General features: G+C 47.1%; 1 protein-coding gene across 34 annotated transcripts in view; it reads left to right on the top strand.

The window, feature by feature from the left end:
• The window catches only part of LOC100121268 (protein groucho), a 136,031-nt gene that overhangs the window by 64,052 nt on the left and 57,341 nt on the right, over positions 1-14,638 (top strand). For 24 of the 34 annotated variants that reach the window (XM_031925093.2, XM_032597084.1, XM_031925080.2 and 21 more), the window contains 2 exons: positions 4,635-4,698; positions 10,818-10,862. In XM_031925093.2, coding sequence (XP_031780953.1) covers positions 4,635-4,698; positions 10,818-10,862 — 109 coding nt within the window. Of the gene's footprint in view, positions 1-3,442; positions 3,507-3,708; positions 4,444-4,634; positions 4,699-10,817; positions 10,863-14,638 lie in introns of those variants that run through there. The other 10 variants (XM_032597082.1, XM_032597079.1, XM_032597078.1 and 7 more) reach the window with 3 other exon arrangements.

The following is a 14,638-nucleotide window of genomic DNA, read 5'->3' as shown; positions in this document are numbered from 1 at the left end:
AATAGCGGATTGCCGTGGCAGGGCAGTTAACAAGTTGTTGTACACGTTACCGCGAAATCCATCTCTCTCGCTCGCTGGGATCGAGTAATTTCGACTCTCCCTTTTTTCTGGCGCCACAAACATACAAACACACACACGCACACACCGTACAGCTGCCGCTTGCGCGTATCAATCGGTATTTTTGACTTTACGATACTGCGGCGACGCCGGGGGGTTTGGCGTTATTTTTTGCGTCCTCCTAGAGGAAGCTTTGTAATAGTAAAATTTTGAGTTTCGTCAAAACTTCTAGAAAATACTTTTTGGTGTGTTAGAAGTTCAAATCACGTGTTTTTAGAAAATGCCCGTATGGATGTGTGCGCGCGCGTGTGTGTGTGTATGTGTATATATGTATACCGTAATATTTCTGGAACTACTCCATCAATATCATTAAAATTTGACATGCATGTATATTTTTGGATTCTGAATTCGGGAAAAACATTTATGTTTTATTTTTCTAACTATTTTTTTATGGCCAATTTTTGATTTTTGAAAAACACTATTTTGCGTTTTTTTCAATCATCCCATCGTTACAAACAATTCAGCTAATATGCATTTGAAAGAGACTAAAATTACTTACTTTTCCCCGTTTGGTCCTCGGGATCGACCGCTTTGTTCGGTAGATAAAATGAAAAAGGTGATTTTTGTTTTAAATTCATATCTCTGAAACTAAACATCATAACTTCACGAAAAAAACCATGTCGATGGATCACGTGTCAAACTATATCCCATTAAAATTTCAAGTTATTTGACTACTTATTTTTTCAGTAAATAATCGAAAACTGGAAAAAATGAGTTTTTTTTGTGCCTCGATTACGGAAGTAAAAAAGCTTTATTGCACTTGAGATTTTGGGAAAAAGTAGATATTTTATGTGTCTCGACTAAGTTCATTGCGCAGCTTTCAAACCCCTATGGTTCTTAAGATATCAACGTTTCAATTTTTTTTTGAAAATTGTTTGATTCCTCATATCTCTAAAACAATGCTGTCAAATGCTTCGACATTTTATTTGGTGATTAACCATAAAAAAGCTTTTGTACATTTGTCGTTGCACGTCGTTAAAGTCCCTCCCTATGAATTGTCCCTATGCAACATGTTTTGAGAGTAGAATTATACGGCACAATATATATTTGTTTTTTGATAGTAAAATTATACGTAAGTTTTTTTAGATTACAATCTTATTCTCTTAATACGATAACTTTATTTTTACAGAGTTATCCTTTCATCAATCTCTTCTTTTTCGCGATTTTGAGCGATTTTTATCGGATTTTTCTGATTATTATATATCTTTTGCTATAAGAAAATTGCTCCTACAGCAAAATAATTAAGCTTTGAAATATTTAAAATAGCATTCACATACTGTATTTTAAAACAATAAATTTCGTTGGAGAAATGAATTGGCAGCGGTTTTTTTTTCACCAGCGCTGCGGCGGTTTATCTCGATCGTGATATTTATCCGGCGCGGCGCAGCAGCCTCGAATTTTTATTTCGCCGCGGCGCGTGTGCGGCTCGGGAAAATATCTATACTTCCACACGTATACGGGCGCGAGCGCGATTGAAAATCCTTCTGTCTGGACTTTTTGCGCGCTCGATTGCAGCGAGATTGCTTTATTAAATGTATGATGATTTTCGGGGAGTCTTTTTTTTCGACAGAAGCGCAGTTCTGCAGCTCGAATCAAATGGGTTTCGCGAGTCTTTCGCAAGAGCGGGGCCGGTATAGTTGAAATTCAATCCGCACGAGCTTCTGAATTTCTCCCGCGGGAGTAATCGAAAATGCGCCGCGTGTGTGTGTTTCCATTGAAAAGTGGAATTTATTCTCGTATCGGCCGTGAATAAAGCGCCGAGTTTCTTTTTCCGCTCGACCGCGCGTATACGCTTTCAGCGTCGAAAACGCACACACGAATATCCTCATTAACCGCACGGCAACAAAGCTCCGGCGCGACATTGTTAAGCCGCGCGCTCGGTCTTTACACAATCGTCCCGAAAATAAAAAGGGAACACACTGCGCTCGCCGCCGCGCCCAAGTGCTGCGCGAACGACGCGTTGCTCCGCGAGAGCCAATTTATTCGGCAGCGGAGCGGAGCAGCGGCCGCTTAATTCGGTCATTCGCGCGCCGTTTCGGCAGGTGGTTCATTAAGAGCGGCGCCGTAGCACCGCAGCAGCCGCCGCTGATTTACATCGCGTTTGTCGCGACCGAGTGTTAATTTATCTCGCGCGCGACTACGTGTTCGAGGCGAGAGTTATACGCACACGCGCGCGCAGTTGGAAATAATTTGTGCGCGCGGAGAATATTCTTTTTTTTTGCGAGAGCTGTCGTTGCGGATGTATGGGACGTTAAGTAGCCGCGAGGAGCTATGAGATTATGTAAATTTGATAGAGTATCATTAGCCTGATCATCATATCAAATCGATATATAGTTTGGATTTGATTCTGATGTATACGCGCCGCTCGGAAAATTCATCCGGTCGCTTTCTCCGATATGTACACTCGCGATGTCTTCCTCTCCCCAGCTGAACGTGTTAATTCGCCAAGTCACGTGCCGCTACATCCAATAGCAGCAGCAGCAGCAGCGCCGAAACGCAGAGAGAGTATTAGGTACACTCTTGCTCGCGCACAACAACATAAGCGGCCGACCGACGGAAACTTAAATTACGGTTTCGTGTCGCCGGAGTCCTCCGGGGGGACGGCGGCTGCTATACACTCGGCCCCTGCATAAACGCGTGCGCACACACACATGTGCTATATATACTGTCGTCGTGCCGCTGCGCGTTCTCTCTCTCTCTCTCTCTCTCTCTCTCTCTCTCTCTCTCTCTCTCTATGTGCGTGAAGTAAGTACGTGTTTCGCGCTCGGCCGGCGTTGCAGCGACATGTGTACGCTCGCTCGCTCGCTCGCAGTCAAGTTTTAATGGATCGCGAGAGCAACAGCAGCAGCGGCGGCAGCAGCAGCCGGTCTCTGTGGACCAGCCTCGTATAACTTATTTACATGAGTCGTGCGCGGGCTTCTCGAGAGCTGCTATATATGCGTGTAAGGTGCTGGTACGAAGAGGAACGAGGCAACGCGCCGCTTTTTATTCTCTCGCGTCGCATCGGCTTTTGCTCGTTAAATTTGCATCTCGACTCCCGTGGACGATTTGTGCGCGCGATCAAGTTTACGTTGGGGTGGAAGAGGGGAGGGAGATTATTTTCGGTATTGAATACATAAGCTGCACACGCAGAGAGATGCGAGTTGATCTTGGTTACAACCCCCTGTTATTTCGAGCGAACTATTGTTGGCGTATGAATATTGATTGAACCCGGAACGAATAGTCTAAATTTATTATACGAAAGCTACGCGAGGCGAAGGCTTTGTGGAGTTTTCGAGGACTGGTGATATTCTAACTGATATGTATTCTGATTGTTTTCGAACAGCTTTAAATTGGAGTTCGAGAAACTAGTCAGTGAAAAAATAGAGAGTCAGAGGAGTTGCGTTATGGTAAGCCGCTGAAATTAGCACACAAATTACAGTCAAACACCGTATGTTCACTTGTGTACACACACACACACACACACACACACACACACACACGATTTCTTCAATTAACTACTGTTTTTTGCCTTAGCAGTCTATACTTGCACTATCGATCAATCAAAGTTTTTTTCCAAGCAATTATGTACATAGATCTTTTTGAATGAACTTCTTATGTCGATGTAATCATGTTTAACCTTACTGCTTGAAGAGTTCAGAGGCACGTTTTTCTTCGATGTTTTCATCATTCACGTAAAATAAAATGTTAGTTTTAAAATCATGAGACTGAACGCTCATTTTTCACCATAACAAGTTGTAAAAATAATTAAAACGTTACGAATCGCTTGAATCATCGAATTTCAACAAAGTTTTTAGAAACAATCAGACATTCTCATTCGCTCAAAATCTCATCATAATCAATGTTTGCTAAACTGCACTAATTGTGTGTTTATTTAACGGCTTGATTGTAATTTTGCACAACCCCATCGCCACGTCCTCGAGACTCGTATAGACTATACGCCGTCAGCCTGACCAATTCTTCAAAAATACAGAAGACTTGAGTGAAAACCAAGCTCTCTCGGGTATTCCTTGAGTATTCCGCAAACACGGAAAACTTTTCGCTTTTAATATCCATCGATCACAAGTGAGTCGAATGGGCCAGGCTGACGCTGCGGTATTAAGTCAACGACTGTTCGTCACGGAGCCTCCGTCAAAGTACACAGAAGGAGACCGCATCGAGCGTCTATAATGCTCGCCAGCAGAGTCGCTTTTCCGCGCGACGTGAAAAAGGTGTGTCGCTTCTCACGACTCGCCTTACCACACAAGCGATTAACAAACAATAGCCGCCGCCGAGCCACATTCTGTTTACCGATGCGATTGGCGTAGTGGAAGGCGGTAACAGGAGGTTCGATTAATATTTAGCCCCCTCCCCCACTCGTGTCCACGCCGAGAAAAAATGTGTATGGCTATTCTGTTTTACCGATGATAATTGCCCGAATGGCATTTTTTCTCGGCGCACAAAGCTTCTGATTGCCTCTCGCCTGCACATAATAATGTTTAGCTTACACATGCGTTTTCCTTGCTTTTTCTGTACAGTATTAAGTTGGAGCTGGAAAAGCTTGCCCAGGAGAAATCGGAGATGCAGCGCCACTACGTAATGGTGAGTACTTGAACACGTTTTCTCTTTTTCTCTCACAGCTTATATATCTTATTCTTCTCACGACATGTTCACATTATGTATACTTTTGTGTGTATCTCTTTCCCATTCGGTGTGTGTATATTTAGTAGCGAGTCGTTAGTGCCAAGGAACATCGAAATCGCCGTGTAGAGTATGACTCAGTTAATCAAGGTGTTGGCGAACGTGCTCGAGAATTCGTTATCATACGCGCTTTGGGAGTGCGAAGATGGTTGAGTCATACCGGCTAATAAAGTCATGCTACGTACAATGCGCTTATTGGAAAATTGAGGAACAAAGATCGTCGGATTCAATCTCGCAAACCGGATGTCGTCTGCTAATAAAATGCGTTGGGTAATCTTCGATGATTTAGCAACGAACAGCACCGTGTTCTGACACCTCCGTAAACGATTACCATTGTTATTAAGAAGAATAGCCCTATACTGCTGCAGCATATTAAATTTAATTATCCACTATCTCGAGGGAAAATCAAACATCAAGATTGAGACACCGTAGCATTGCGTGAAGAAAAAAGAAGACTCAAGTCTTCGCGGAAATATTTCAATCCCTACGAAAACTTCAACATTATACGCTCTCGCATAAAATTTTAATTAACCATCACAGCTCTCGCAAGTATACGTAGAAGACGGAGCCTGCACCTTCGCCCCCGAACAACGTCGTAACTCGTAACAAGTCCTCTCTCGCACCTTTTATTTTCGTCTCTCTCTTCCTCGTGCTCAACATCCACTCCAACACAGAACGGCGGCGTCGGCAGCAGCAGCGTACCAAACTAGCTCACCTCTCTCTCTCTCTCTCTCCTATCGCTCGTTTACAAACTTTTGTACAAACGGGCGCGCGAAGTCGCTCGCGCTGCTCTCGCGATTTGCATAGAATGCACACCGGCGCGGTCGCTTTCCCTCGTAGATTTTCATTATACAATGTGTATACACGTACATATCTATACGTATACACTGCACGCCTGCGCGACTCGCGTCTTCATTAGCGATGCCAGGCGGCGGCACTTCTCGCGATTTCTCTCCGCCGCGCCTTTTGAATTTATTCTATACGCGCACCGCGCGTCCATTATTTTATTATATAGAGATATACACTGCAACGCGTATAATATTGTGTATATCGCTACGTCATGCGGCTATCGAGTTTCCGCTGGTCGGGCGTTCTCGGGAACGATTCGATATCGCCTGTTGTTGTTATTCTTTAATCCGATAGTGGGGGCAGCTGTTGCCGATGTTTATACTGCGTTTAACGTTACTTTTACACATGGACAGCTCTGCCGTTTGTTTTGTTATTAAGAGGCTTGATATAGCTCGATTGTTTGATGTTTGCGTAGGACGGCTCATATATTGGGTTTCCACGTGTCGAATGTACGCAGCCGATGCGATGACTTTGTCGCGAAGAATTTTTTCTCGCTAACTGCGGAGTTCGCGCTAAAAGCCTCGCGCGCGCATATTTCAAACTCTATACGCTTTATTAATTTAAGCTCGACTGTGAAGCCACAGAGCCCGAGTCTCCAAGCACATATTACACATCGGTGCGTTCGGATCCCCTTTTCATTAAAAACGATCACACACCGCGCTCGTAATTCAAAGTGCCTTCTCCCGCGCGACAATGGGTTTATACGCTCCTTTGCAATATTCCCCACAGCTGCGCGACAACCACCACGCAACAATGTGTTTATAGCTATCCGTAGCTTCTTCCTCGCTGTTTCCGCGCAGTTTGAGCTCTGTCAATCCTCTTTCTTCTTCTCTCCCTCGCTCGCGCATCCCGCGCACATACCCTGGATTTGTTTCGCCGCACACGCGCGCATAAAGTCGTAGACGGTAGCGTGTACGAGAGGAAAGGGCTACATAGAGTCTCTCCAGTGCGCCTTTATATAGGTGACGAGGCCCACGGGTATTACAGGCCTTTACGACTCGCTCATGTAATTGTCGAGTTCGTCGAGTTTTACGAGCCCTCTCCCTCTCTTTCTTTTTCCTTTACGAAAATCCCGCGAGTGTTTTCCGCAAGATGTGCCGCCGCGCCGCTCCTCGTATAGGCGGCGGCGGCGGCGGCCGTGTATTAAATACCGACCGCGGCCGTAAAAGCGCAAAGGAGATTGTGTGTAGCGGTAAAGCGCGAGAGCCAGACAGGCCTGATCTGTTTTTCAAAGGCGCGGCGGCAGTGGCCCGTAAAAAGCCGCCGCTCTTTGCTACTTCCGTTTCTTCCGAGCGCGGTTTATTTCTGCGGAGGCTGCGCAAAGTGAACGAGTTTGAGTCGTACGGGCATTTGAGCGAGAGGCGGAGAAATTCGAGGATTAACTTTTGGAATTTCGTGAAATCAACGACGTTGCTTGATGATTCGGGATGCAATCGATCGTGGGGATAATGAGCTTTCAAGCTACGTCGTTGTTTCCGGGACAAGCTTGTTTTTCCTGATTAAATCGAGAAGGGCACATCCATGCACACGTGGGGTTATAGTAGCGAAATCCGGGTCGAAATTTGCAAGTTGGCCGGGCGCGAGCAGCCAGCTGCAACAAGTCGCTCCCAAGCATACACGCGTATCCACAGAAGTCAGGGAGACAAGGGGCGCGACTGCGGCCCAGATGCCTCTTAATTAAACAATTTAGCGCGACTGCAGTAGCAGAGATCATCCACACGTGACTGTTTTTATCAGCGATTCTAGTCTCGGTCGGTTTTCCGTCTATAAAATAATAATAGAAAAACGACGACGTTCCGAGTTTTCCTCGTAAGAACATCCCTCTTGTCTCCGCGGTGCAACGTCCCCCCGATACACAGGCGGCTCTGAAAGTTTTAAAATAATAGTTCGCGCCTCGGAAGTTTGCCGCAACGCAGCGTAAAGAGGGAATAAATAATTTGACACTCGAGCGAACGCCCCCGCCGCACAGTATAAAGGACGATCCGCTGTACAGAACAGAAGAAAAGAAGGACGAGGAAGTACCTAAGAGAGGTAGACAGGCGGGGGGTGAAGGGAGAGCTTGCCGATAAGCATCTTGCGCGCGCGCAAGAAGCCTCTCTCCGATCCATTAGTCTTGCGGCTCTGATTACTCGGCCGCGGCAGTTTCTCCTCTCTTCCTCGTTTTATCGAGATATCGATCGGCGATTCCTATCGGCGCGCGCCGATCTTGTTTATTGCGGGAGGAAGAGCAGGGAGACGAGGACGAGGAGGACGACGCGAAAGTCGATACTCTTCCCCTGGGGTATATGCGGAGGCGCGAGTCGACGAGCTTGCCCTGTATACATCACTGGGGAGCGCTGGAGTTGAGAGACACCTGATTAGTCTCTGATTGTTTTCGAACTTTAATTCTGTGCGCCGTTATACGCCACAACACCGAGAGACAAACTGCGCCGGCCGAGTCTTTCGCGCGCCGTTAAGATAAGCCCCGGCGAAAATTACTAACCACTCGCGAGTACACGGCTTAATACTCGCGGTAAGGAGGAATTCGGTCGCTCGCTCATTGCCTTATCGCGCGCGCGCGCGCGCGGCTGTATAATCAAGAGCCCGCACGGGTTTTTCGAGGCGCCCTCGCTCTCTCTCCGGAGTCCATTAATTAAGAGCCAATTAACGCGCGCGCGCGCGCGCGCGAGATCAGATTTCCTTTTCTCGCCTGCGTGTAAGTAACCGAAATGTAGTTTTCGATTTGTCCGCCGCGCGCACGTGCTAGTACACCGTTACTTCAATTTAGCTTTTTTCACTCGTATATTAGAGGAGAGCGAGCTGGGGCAGCAGAGTAATGGGTAATCACAGCCGACGAAGCAGCAGTGCAAAGAGAGATCTCCAAGAAGGCGAACAGAACTGGGCTAAAGCGAGTAAGAAAATCGAGGAGCAAAGCAAAGAAGACGTCTTTTCGAACGGTTTTTCACCGGATACGCCGCGCGGCAGCTCTCCGCTTCGAACGATCTGCTAATAGTCGGTAATTCCGCTCTCCCTCTCTGTCCGTTTCTATTTTCTCGGCTTATTGACGACTCGCCATTAAGCGGTCAAGATTTAAATAGACGCGCCGCGAGTATAATGCTCCCCGCGATGAAATTGGAAGTTCTAATTTCGGGCCGATATATCGACTCGAGAGAGCAAGCGAGTTTCTTTTATTATAGTCGCGACGACGATTTCGGATATCCGCTTTCGCGTAATTAGAGCACGAACAAGTTCGCGACGAAGCAAAACTTTTCATGCACACCTACTCGTCGAGAGAGAGAAAGAGAGAGAGAGAGAGAGAGAGAGAGAGAGAGAGAGAGAGAGAGAGAGAGAGAGAGAGAGAGAGATTTGAAGAATTCATGCTGCGTTATTTACGCGTCGTTCCGAGTATTGGAAAAAATGAATTCAGAAAAACAGTCGTAAAACAGCTGCAGCCTCGCGCGCGCCAATATCCATACACAGTAAACAAGTAGTAACGTTCAGGCTCAAGGCAGACGTCAATATACAAGCGAGTTTATTTGCCTACCATACGCAGCTCCGCGTTCTCGTTTGAGCTTTGCCAAGAAATTCAAAACGCGCGTCATTCCTTCCAATATTAAATTAATCAACGTCGTTATACGCACTTCGTTATAATACTCGTCATCCTCGACGCTGCTTGACATCGACAACACCACGGCGAACCGTGCGAGCATCTTCTACTCCCCCGCAACGAGCAATTTTATTCAAGTGCACACATTCGCGGGAGAGTATCGCGCGAAATAAACCCTAGTCGCGTTTAACTAGCTGCAGTGTGTGTTATACCTGCTGCAGCCAGCCAGTCCTCCCCTCGAAATCCTCTTTTTGCCATTCATTTTCATTATACGCCGAGGCCGTTCGACCGCCCGTATGGATATGGTTTTTGCGGTGCTCCCTCTCCATCTCTCTCTCTCTCTCTCTCTCTCTCTCTCTCTCTCTCTCTCTCTCGCTCGTTTTACGAGCCGCTCGGGCAGTAAACGCCGTTCACAACGCTCGTTGCTTTATGGCCAATGACTGCGAGCCCCGGGACCGTTAAAATCCACTGAATTCACTATCTGCGACGACGACGACGACGGGCGAAAGAGGGGGATTGCGCGAGTCGTCGAGTTTTCTATGGAGAGATGCTGCACTTTCTTCTTCCGGGGGCGATTCTATTTCGCGCGCCCGAGCTTTTCGCCGTTTGATAGGCTGTTCGCTCCTCGAAAGATCTGGGTCTTTGCTTTTTATTATGTGCAACGAGTAAAGTTTCGAGTTGCCTGCTTTGGGGGTTCGTTGAACTTTGTGGCTTTCCCAAATGTCCTCGCTATGAGGTTCTCACAGACGGAATAATGTCGCACACTTTGAGAAACTTTTTTTTATATTCCAAATTCAGCAACGAGCGAAACTCACAATAATTGATTCCCTGCAAGCTCGTTCTATTACCACCTCTCACGCGATCTGTCTCTGCAGCGCACGACAATCGTGACGTCCTTCCTATGAAAAAGTTGTGCGATTGCAATAATCGAGTATCAGTCAGGCGGTTGTCTTCCACCTGCAGATATTGAATTTCGATTATCACGCCCGAGCTTTCGACGCCCGCGTCGCGCGATACTGGCCGATTGTTTCGCACGAGCTTCGTCGTACTGGACGCCATTCGCAATTGGTGTACGCTACGATGAGCTTTCGACGAGCCTGTGTATGGAGCAGATAGTTGACGCTGGTTTTTGAAATTTCCGCCGCGCGTTCGCGCGATTGTTATTTCGCGCTGTCGAGCTGGAACAGCTGTAGGAGAAAGAAAATAAAATGTTTTTCAGCGGTGTAAAAAAATGTTCTCCGCATTCCGGGACGTACTGTATGTAGCACGACTTTGTTTCTGGGAATGAGAGCGTATTTTAATTCGACGCTTGGTGTGCGAGTTGTTTTGCTAAAATTGCTCGAGTAAATTGTTTTAACGACTGTCCGCTGTGTGTGCTAAACAAATGAAAGTATACACACACACACACACACACACACACACTTGGAGTGTAAAATATGCATGACACAATTTTTAATGTAGAAGCTTTGCATGATGAGTACTCAAACACGTATTATCACTTTTATCACTCGCTTCGTACAAGACAATTACGACTTTGCAAACTCCGCATAATGTTGGCTAATTACGATCTCTCTATTTTTTCCAGTATTACGAGATGTCATACGGCCTCAACGTCGAGATGCACAAACAGGTAAGTCGAAGGCACGCAATTAAAAATTGATTGCCCATAAAATTATGCTATATTACTCTTTCCATCGACGAACGTTCAGAAAGCCTCAGGTTTACATTCGCGTTGAATTCCAACGAAATAACGCGTATACTTTTAAAAAAATTCAATGTTTATGTCTGCATATTATGGACTGTTACAAGGTCTCTTGACTCGTAAAATATGAGAGCCTATGCGAAAAATTCGCAATGCATAGTGTGACAAGGTTCGTTTGAAATTAATACTCATCGATCGCCGAGTGAAACATGCAAATTCCAATACGCTCTCTCACCACTCTGTCCTAATATTGATTTTACTATTACCCAATGCCGTTCGACACTGATTTAGACAGTTGGTACAATTCATTCTTCTAAAAATAGAGCTGTAAAACGCGAAGATGAAAATATCATAAACTGAAAAACGCTTATAACATCGTGAATAGGTAATCAATCAAGAAAGCGCAAACACATACCTCGTCTGTATAAACCAGCCCTGCGCACTTCATTTCGAGTGCACGTCCATAATCTTCCGAGAGCGTCAGCGCAGCATAAAGTCCACCGCCTCCATACACAGGGGCACCTATGTGAAAGCGCCGGTCGGCAGCATCCTGCACCCCAGCATCTATACGGTATAACTTTCCTTTCACGCTGTATACGAAGCCGGGGCCTAATTTAATATTAAAGGCCGGGGAGGAAGTTTGCCACGGATTAGGGGATGATTTCGCTCTCCGCGCGCTTGTGCCTCGTCGTCGTCGTCGTCGGCGTGAGAGCGAGGGAGAGGGAGTAGGAAATAAGCGCCGCGCGCACGGCGGCGCTTCTGGAATAAATATGTAAACAAGGTAATAACATGCAAATGGCGCGACGAGCTTTTAATTCGCCGGCTAGGAGGGGCCGCGTGTTGTTTCATTGTTGCGAGCTACGGGCGGTCGGGAGCGACGTGTCGATCGTAAAAGCTGCGCCGAGGGCTGAGCCGAGACTACGCTCTATACCATGTATAACTGAATATTGGCTCTAAGTGTATTTTCGAAGAGCTGTAGCGGGAATTTAAACACGCGGGAGAGAGAAAAAAAATTAAATATAATTTTCTTTGACGGAAAATAAGCGGCGAATTTTTCGTATCGCCTTTTACGAGCTTTTTAACTACGCGCAAGGTTATATTTGGTTTTAGTATGGATTTTCTAGTAAAACACAGAGTTGAGAGCTGCACTTACTTTTGAAGTCCAGTTTTTATTGCCCGACGGCGCGCGTTTCGTTCCCTCGGTTTTGCTCCCCCACAATGGCGCGTTATTTATTTACCGCTGCAGTCGCTGCTTCCAATTGCCAGTTGGCTTAAAAATTATTGTACAGTCCAAGACGCACGACCTACTTTCCCCGTAACTGTACACCCGTTTTCGTTAATGATTTCCTGCGCGCGGTGTGTATAGCCAAGCGTAATAGCGCTATTTTCAAAATTAAAAAGCCCGCGCAATCGATACTCGCCCGGCGATTATTGTACAGGTGGCGGGTAATAAAAAGTATGAAGAGAAGTAAGAAGAGATACTGTGCAGCGAAACTGCTCGCAATTAGCGGAAAACGAGGAAGGGCGAGTCGATTAAAGCCCTCATCGCTCTGATCCGCTGCCGTCAACTATACTTAAATTAGCGGCCGCCTCTCGTGTCCCATTCTTGATCGTGGCGCGAAGAGATTCGCAAAGTGGTCGAACACACGAGCACACGTCCGCCGTACAACCTCGAGCTTATCGAGCAAACACCGAGAGGGAGTAAGAGACACGTCGAGCTTTTCACGCTAGAGGCGAAAGGGGAAAAAAGGCTGCCGCGGCGAGTCTTGAAATAAGGGCCGCGATGTATCGGAGGAGGAGTCGGAGCTGCCGGCGCGCCGCCCCCGACGACCGCGTCATACATATTTATCGGCGCGCGGTGTGCGCTCGATTTGAGTTTCGCGCCGCGTCAGCGCTCGCGCGCGTTCGGCTTCAATCGGTATTTTCGGCAGCAGAGAGAAATATGCCGGGTGTCGGAATAAATTTTATGGGAAGGAATTTCGGATTCGGGCGCCATATATTGCGCTTTGTGCGCCGCGTTGCGGCTATTTTGATTTTTAAAGAGTGTAGGCTCGGTACATACATATGAAAAAATTATAGGCTGCTTTTTTTGTCTATAAACGTCGCGCGCGTACGATCCTCTCGACAAAGGAGACAGAAAAACACTCTAATTCTCCGGGCTGCGAGGGTTGCAAAAGGCGCGCGGAGTTCGCGTCCGGAGAGAACTTAACGGAATAATTCAAGGAGGCAGCAGGAGTGACTTTTCTCGCCCCTTCGTGCCGCAGAGCGGAGAAAGAGAGAGAAAAAGAGATACGGGCGGAATAAAAGAAAGGAGGAAGGAACCGCCGAGCGAAACGCCGCCGCGAGATATATAAATAAAAGAGCTGTGTGCAAGGGAGAGAGTTTGCGGCGGCGAAAAGAGGATCTTCCTTCCTCGGAAAGGAGAGAAAAGTCTGCCTTGAGAAGCAGAGAGAGAGGGAGAGAGAGCGAGCAAATTACAGAATATGGATGCAGAGTCTCGACTTGTAATCCTGGGGGATAAACAGCGCCGCCGGCTTTCTCTCTCTCTCGCTGCTGCTTCTGCAGCTTTCCTTTCCTGCTCCTTCTTCTTTATGCCGACTTTACTTTGCGCATCTTTTTTACGCCCGGCGCTTTTCGCTTCTGCTACATAATGCAGAGGCGGAGAGCGTCGGGATGTAAGATATGGATTGAGACGACGGGGAAATGAAAGTTTCTCTCTTTCTCTCTCTCTCGCGCGCGCGCGCGTGCGCTCGAGTCCGCGTATTTTTCGCAGTTTGTTTCTTTGCGCCGTAAATATTTCCAACGACCAATTACGCACCCGCTGCCGCCGCGGGATTCTCGTCGATTAGAGCTGCAGCGCGTATAATTTCGCCTCGACGGCGCGAAAAACAAAAAGAAACAAAAGCCGTGAAGCGCAGTAATCGACGAGGGCTGTGGGGAAAAAGCTCGTCGTCGCGCGGCGACGTGATGAGAATAACGCGCGCGTTTATTGAATATTTAGCAGTCGCGCCCCTTCCACAATATCTTCGGTGTACGGCCTCCTCCCTATTTTTCTGACCGGACGCGCCGTCGGCTCTCTTCTCTCGAATCGCAAATCGGATCTGCGCGCAGGGGCCGGAAAAACAAGCAGAGACAAAGCTGCTGTGCGTGCCGACAAACACGACTCGAAAAAGCTGAGAGGCCGGTGACGTGTGTGTGTTCGATTGCTCTCGTTCTCTCTTTCTCTTTCGCTCTCCCCCCCCCTCTCTCTCTCTCTCTCTCTCTCTCTCTCACTCTGGAGTCGGGCGAGAGCAGCCTCGGGAAAACGTTGACCGGACGGATTTGTGATCTGCCGTTGGAGCTGGGGAGGGAGCTTGCATTTATGGGTGATTCGACGACTTTTTCGGACGGCGGAGTGTATATCGATTTGTATCGTTACAGGAGAACGAGAATTTTTATTGTTAAAAGCTCCAGGTAGCGCCTGTGTACGAGAAAATCACCGTGAGATAGGGAGAATCTCGGGAAATCCGATCGCAAAAAGTATTCGCAAATAGAAGTTTCGAAATGTCCACAAAGCAGCAGTACAGGCCAAAAAAATAAAAAAATATCGAACCTACGCGTATCCCTCTGGCGAGATTGTTAACGTTCCCTCAGCCGTATACGCGCCCGGCGTTTTTATTTTTCAACCCGACGGTGCCCTATTCGCTTTCTCTCTCGCAAGGATA

The sequence above is a fragment of the Nasonia vitripennis genome, chromosome 2 (genome assembly GCF_009193385.2).
Source record: "Nasonia vitripennis strain AsymCx chromosome 2, Nvit_psr_1.1, whole genome shotgun sequence".
NCBI lineage: Eukaryota > Metazoa > Arthropoda > Insecta > Hymenoptera > Pteromalidae > Nasonia > Nasonia vitripennis.
This window is presented reverse-complemented; position numbering and strand designations above follow the sequence as displayed.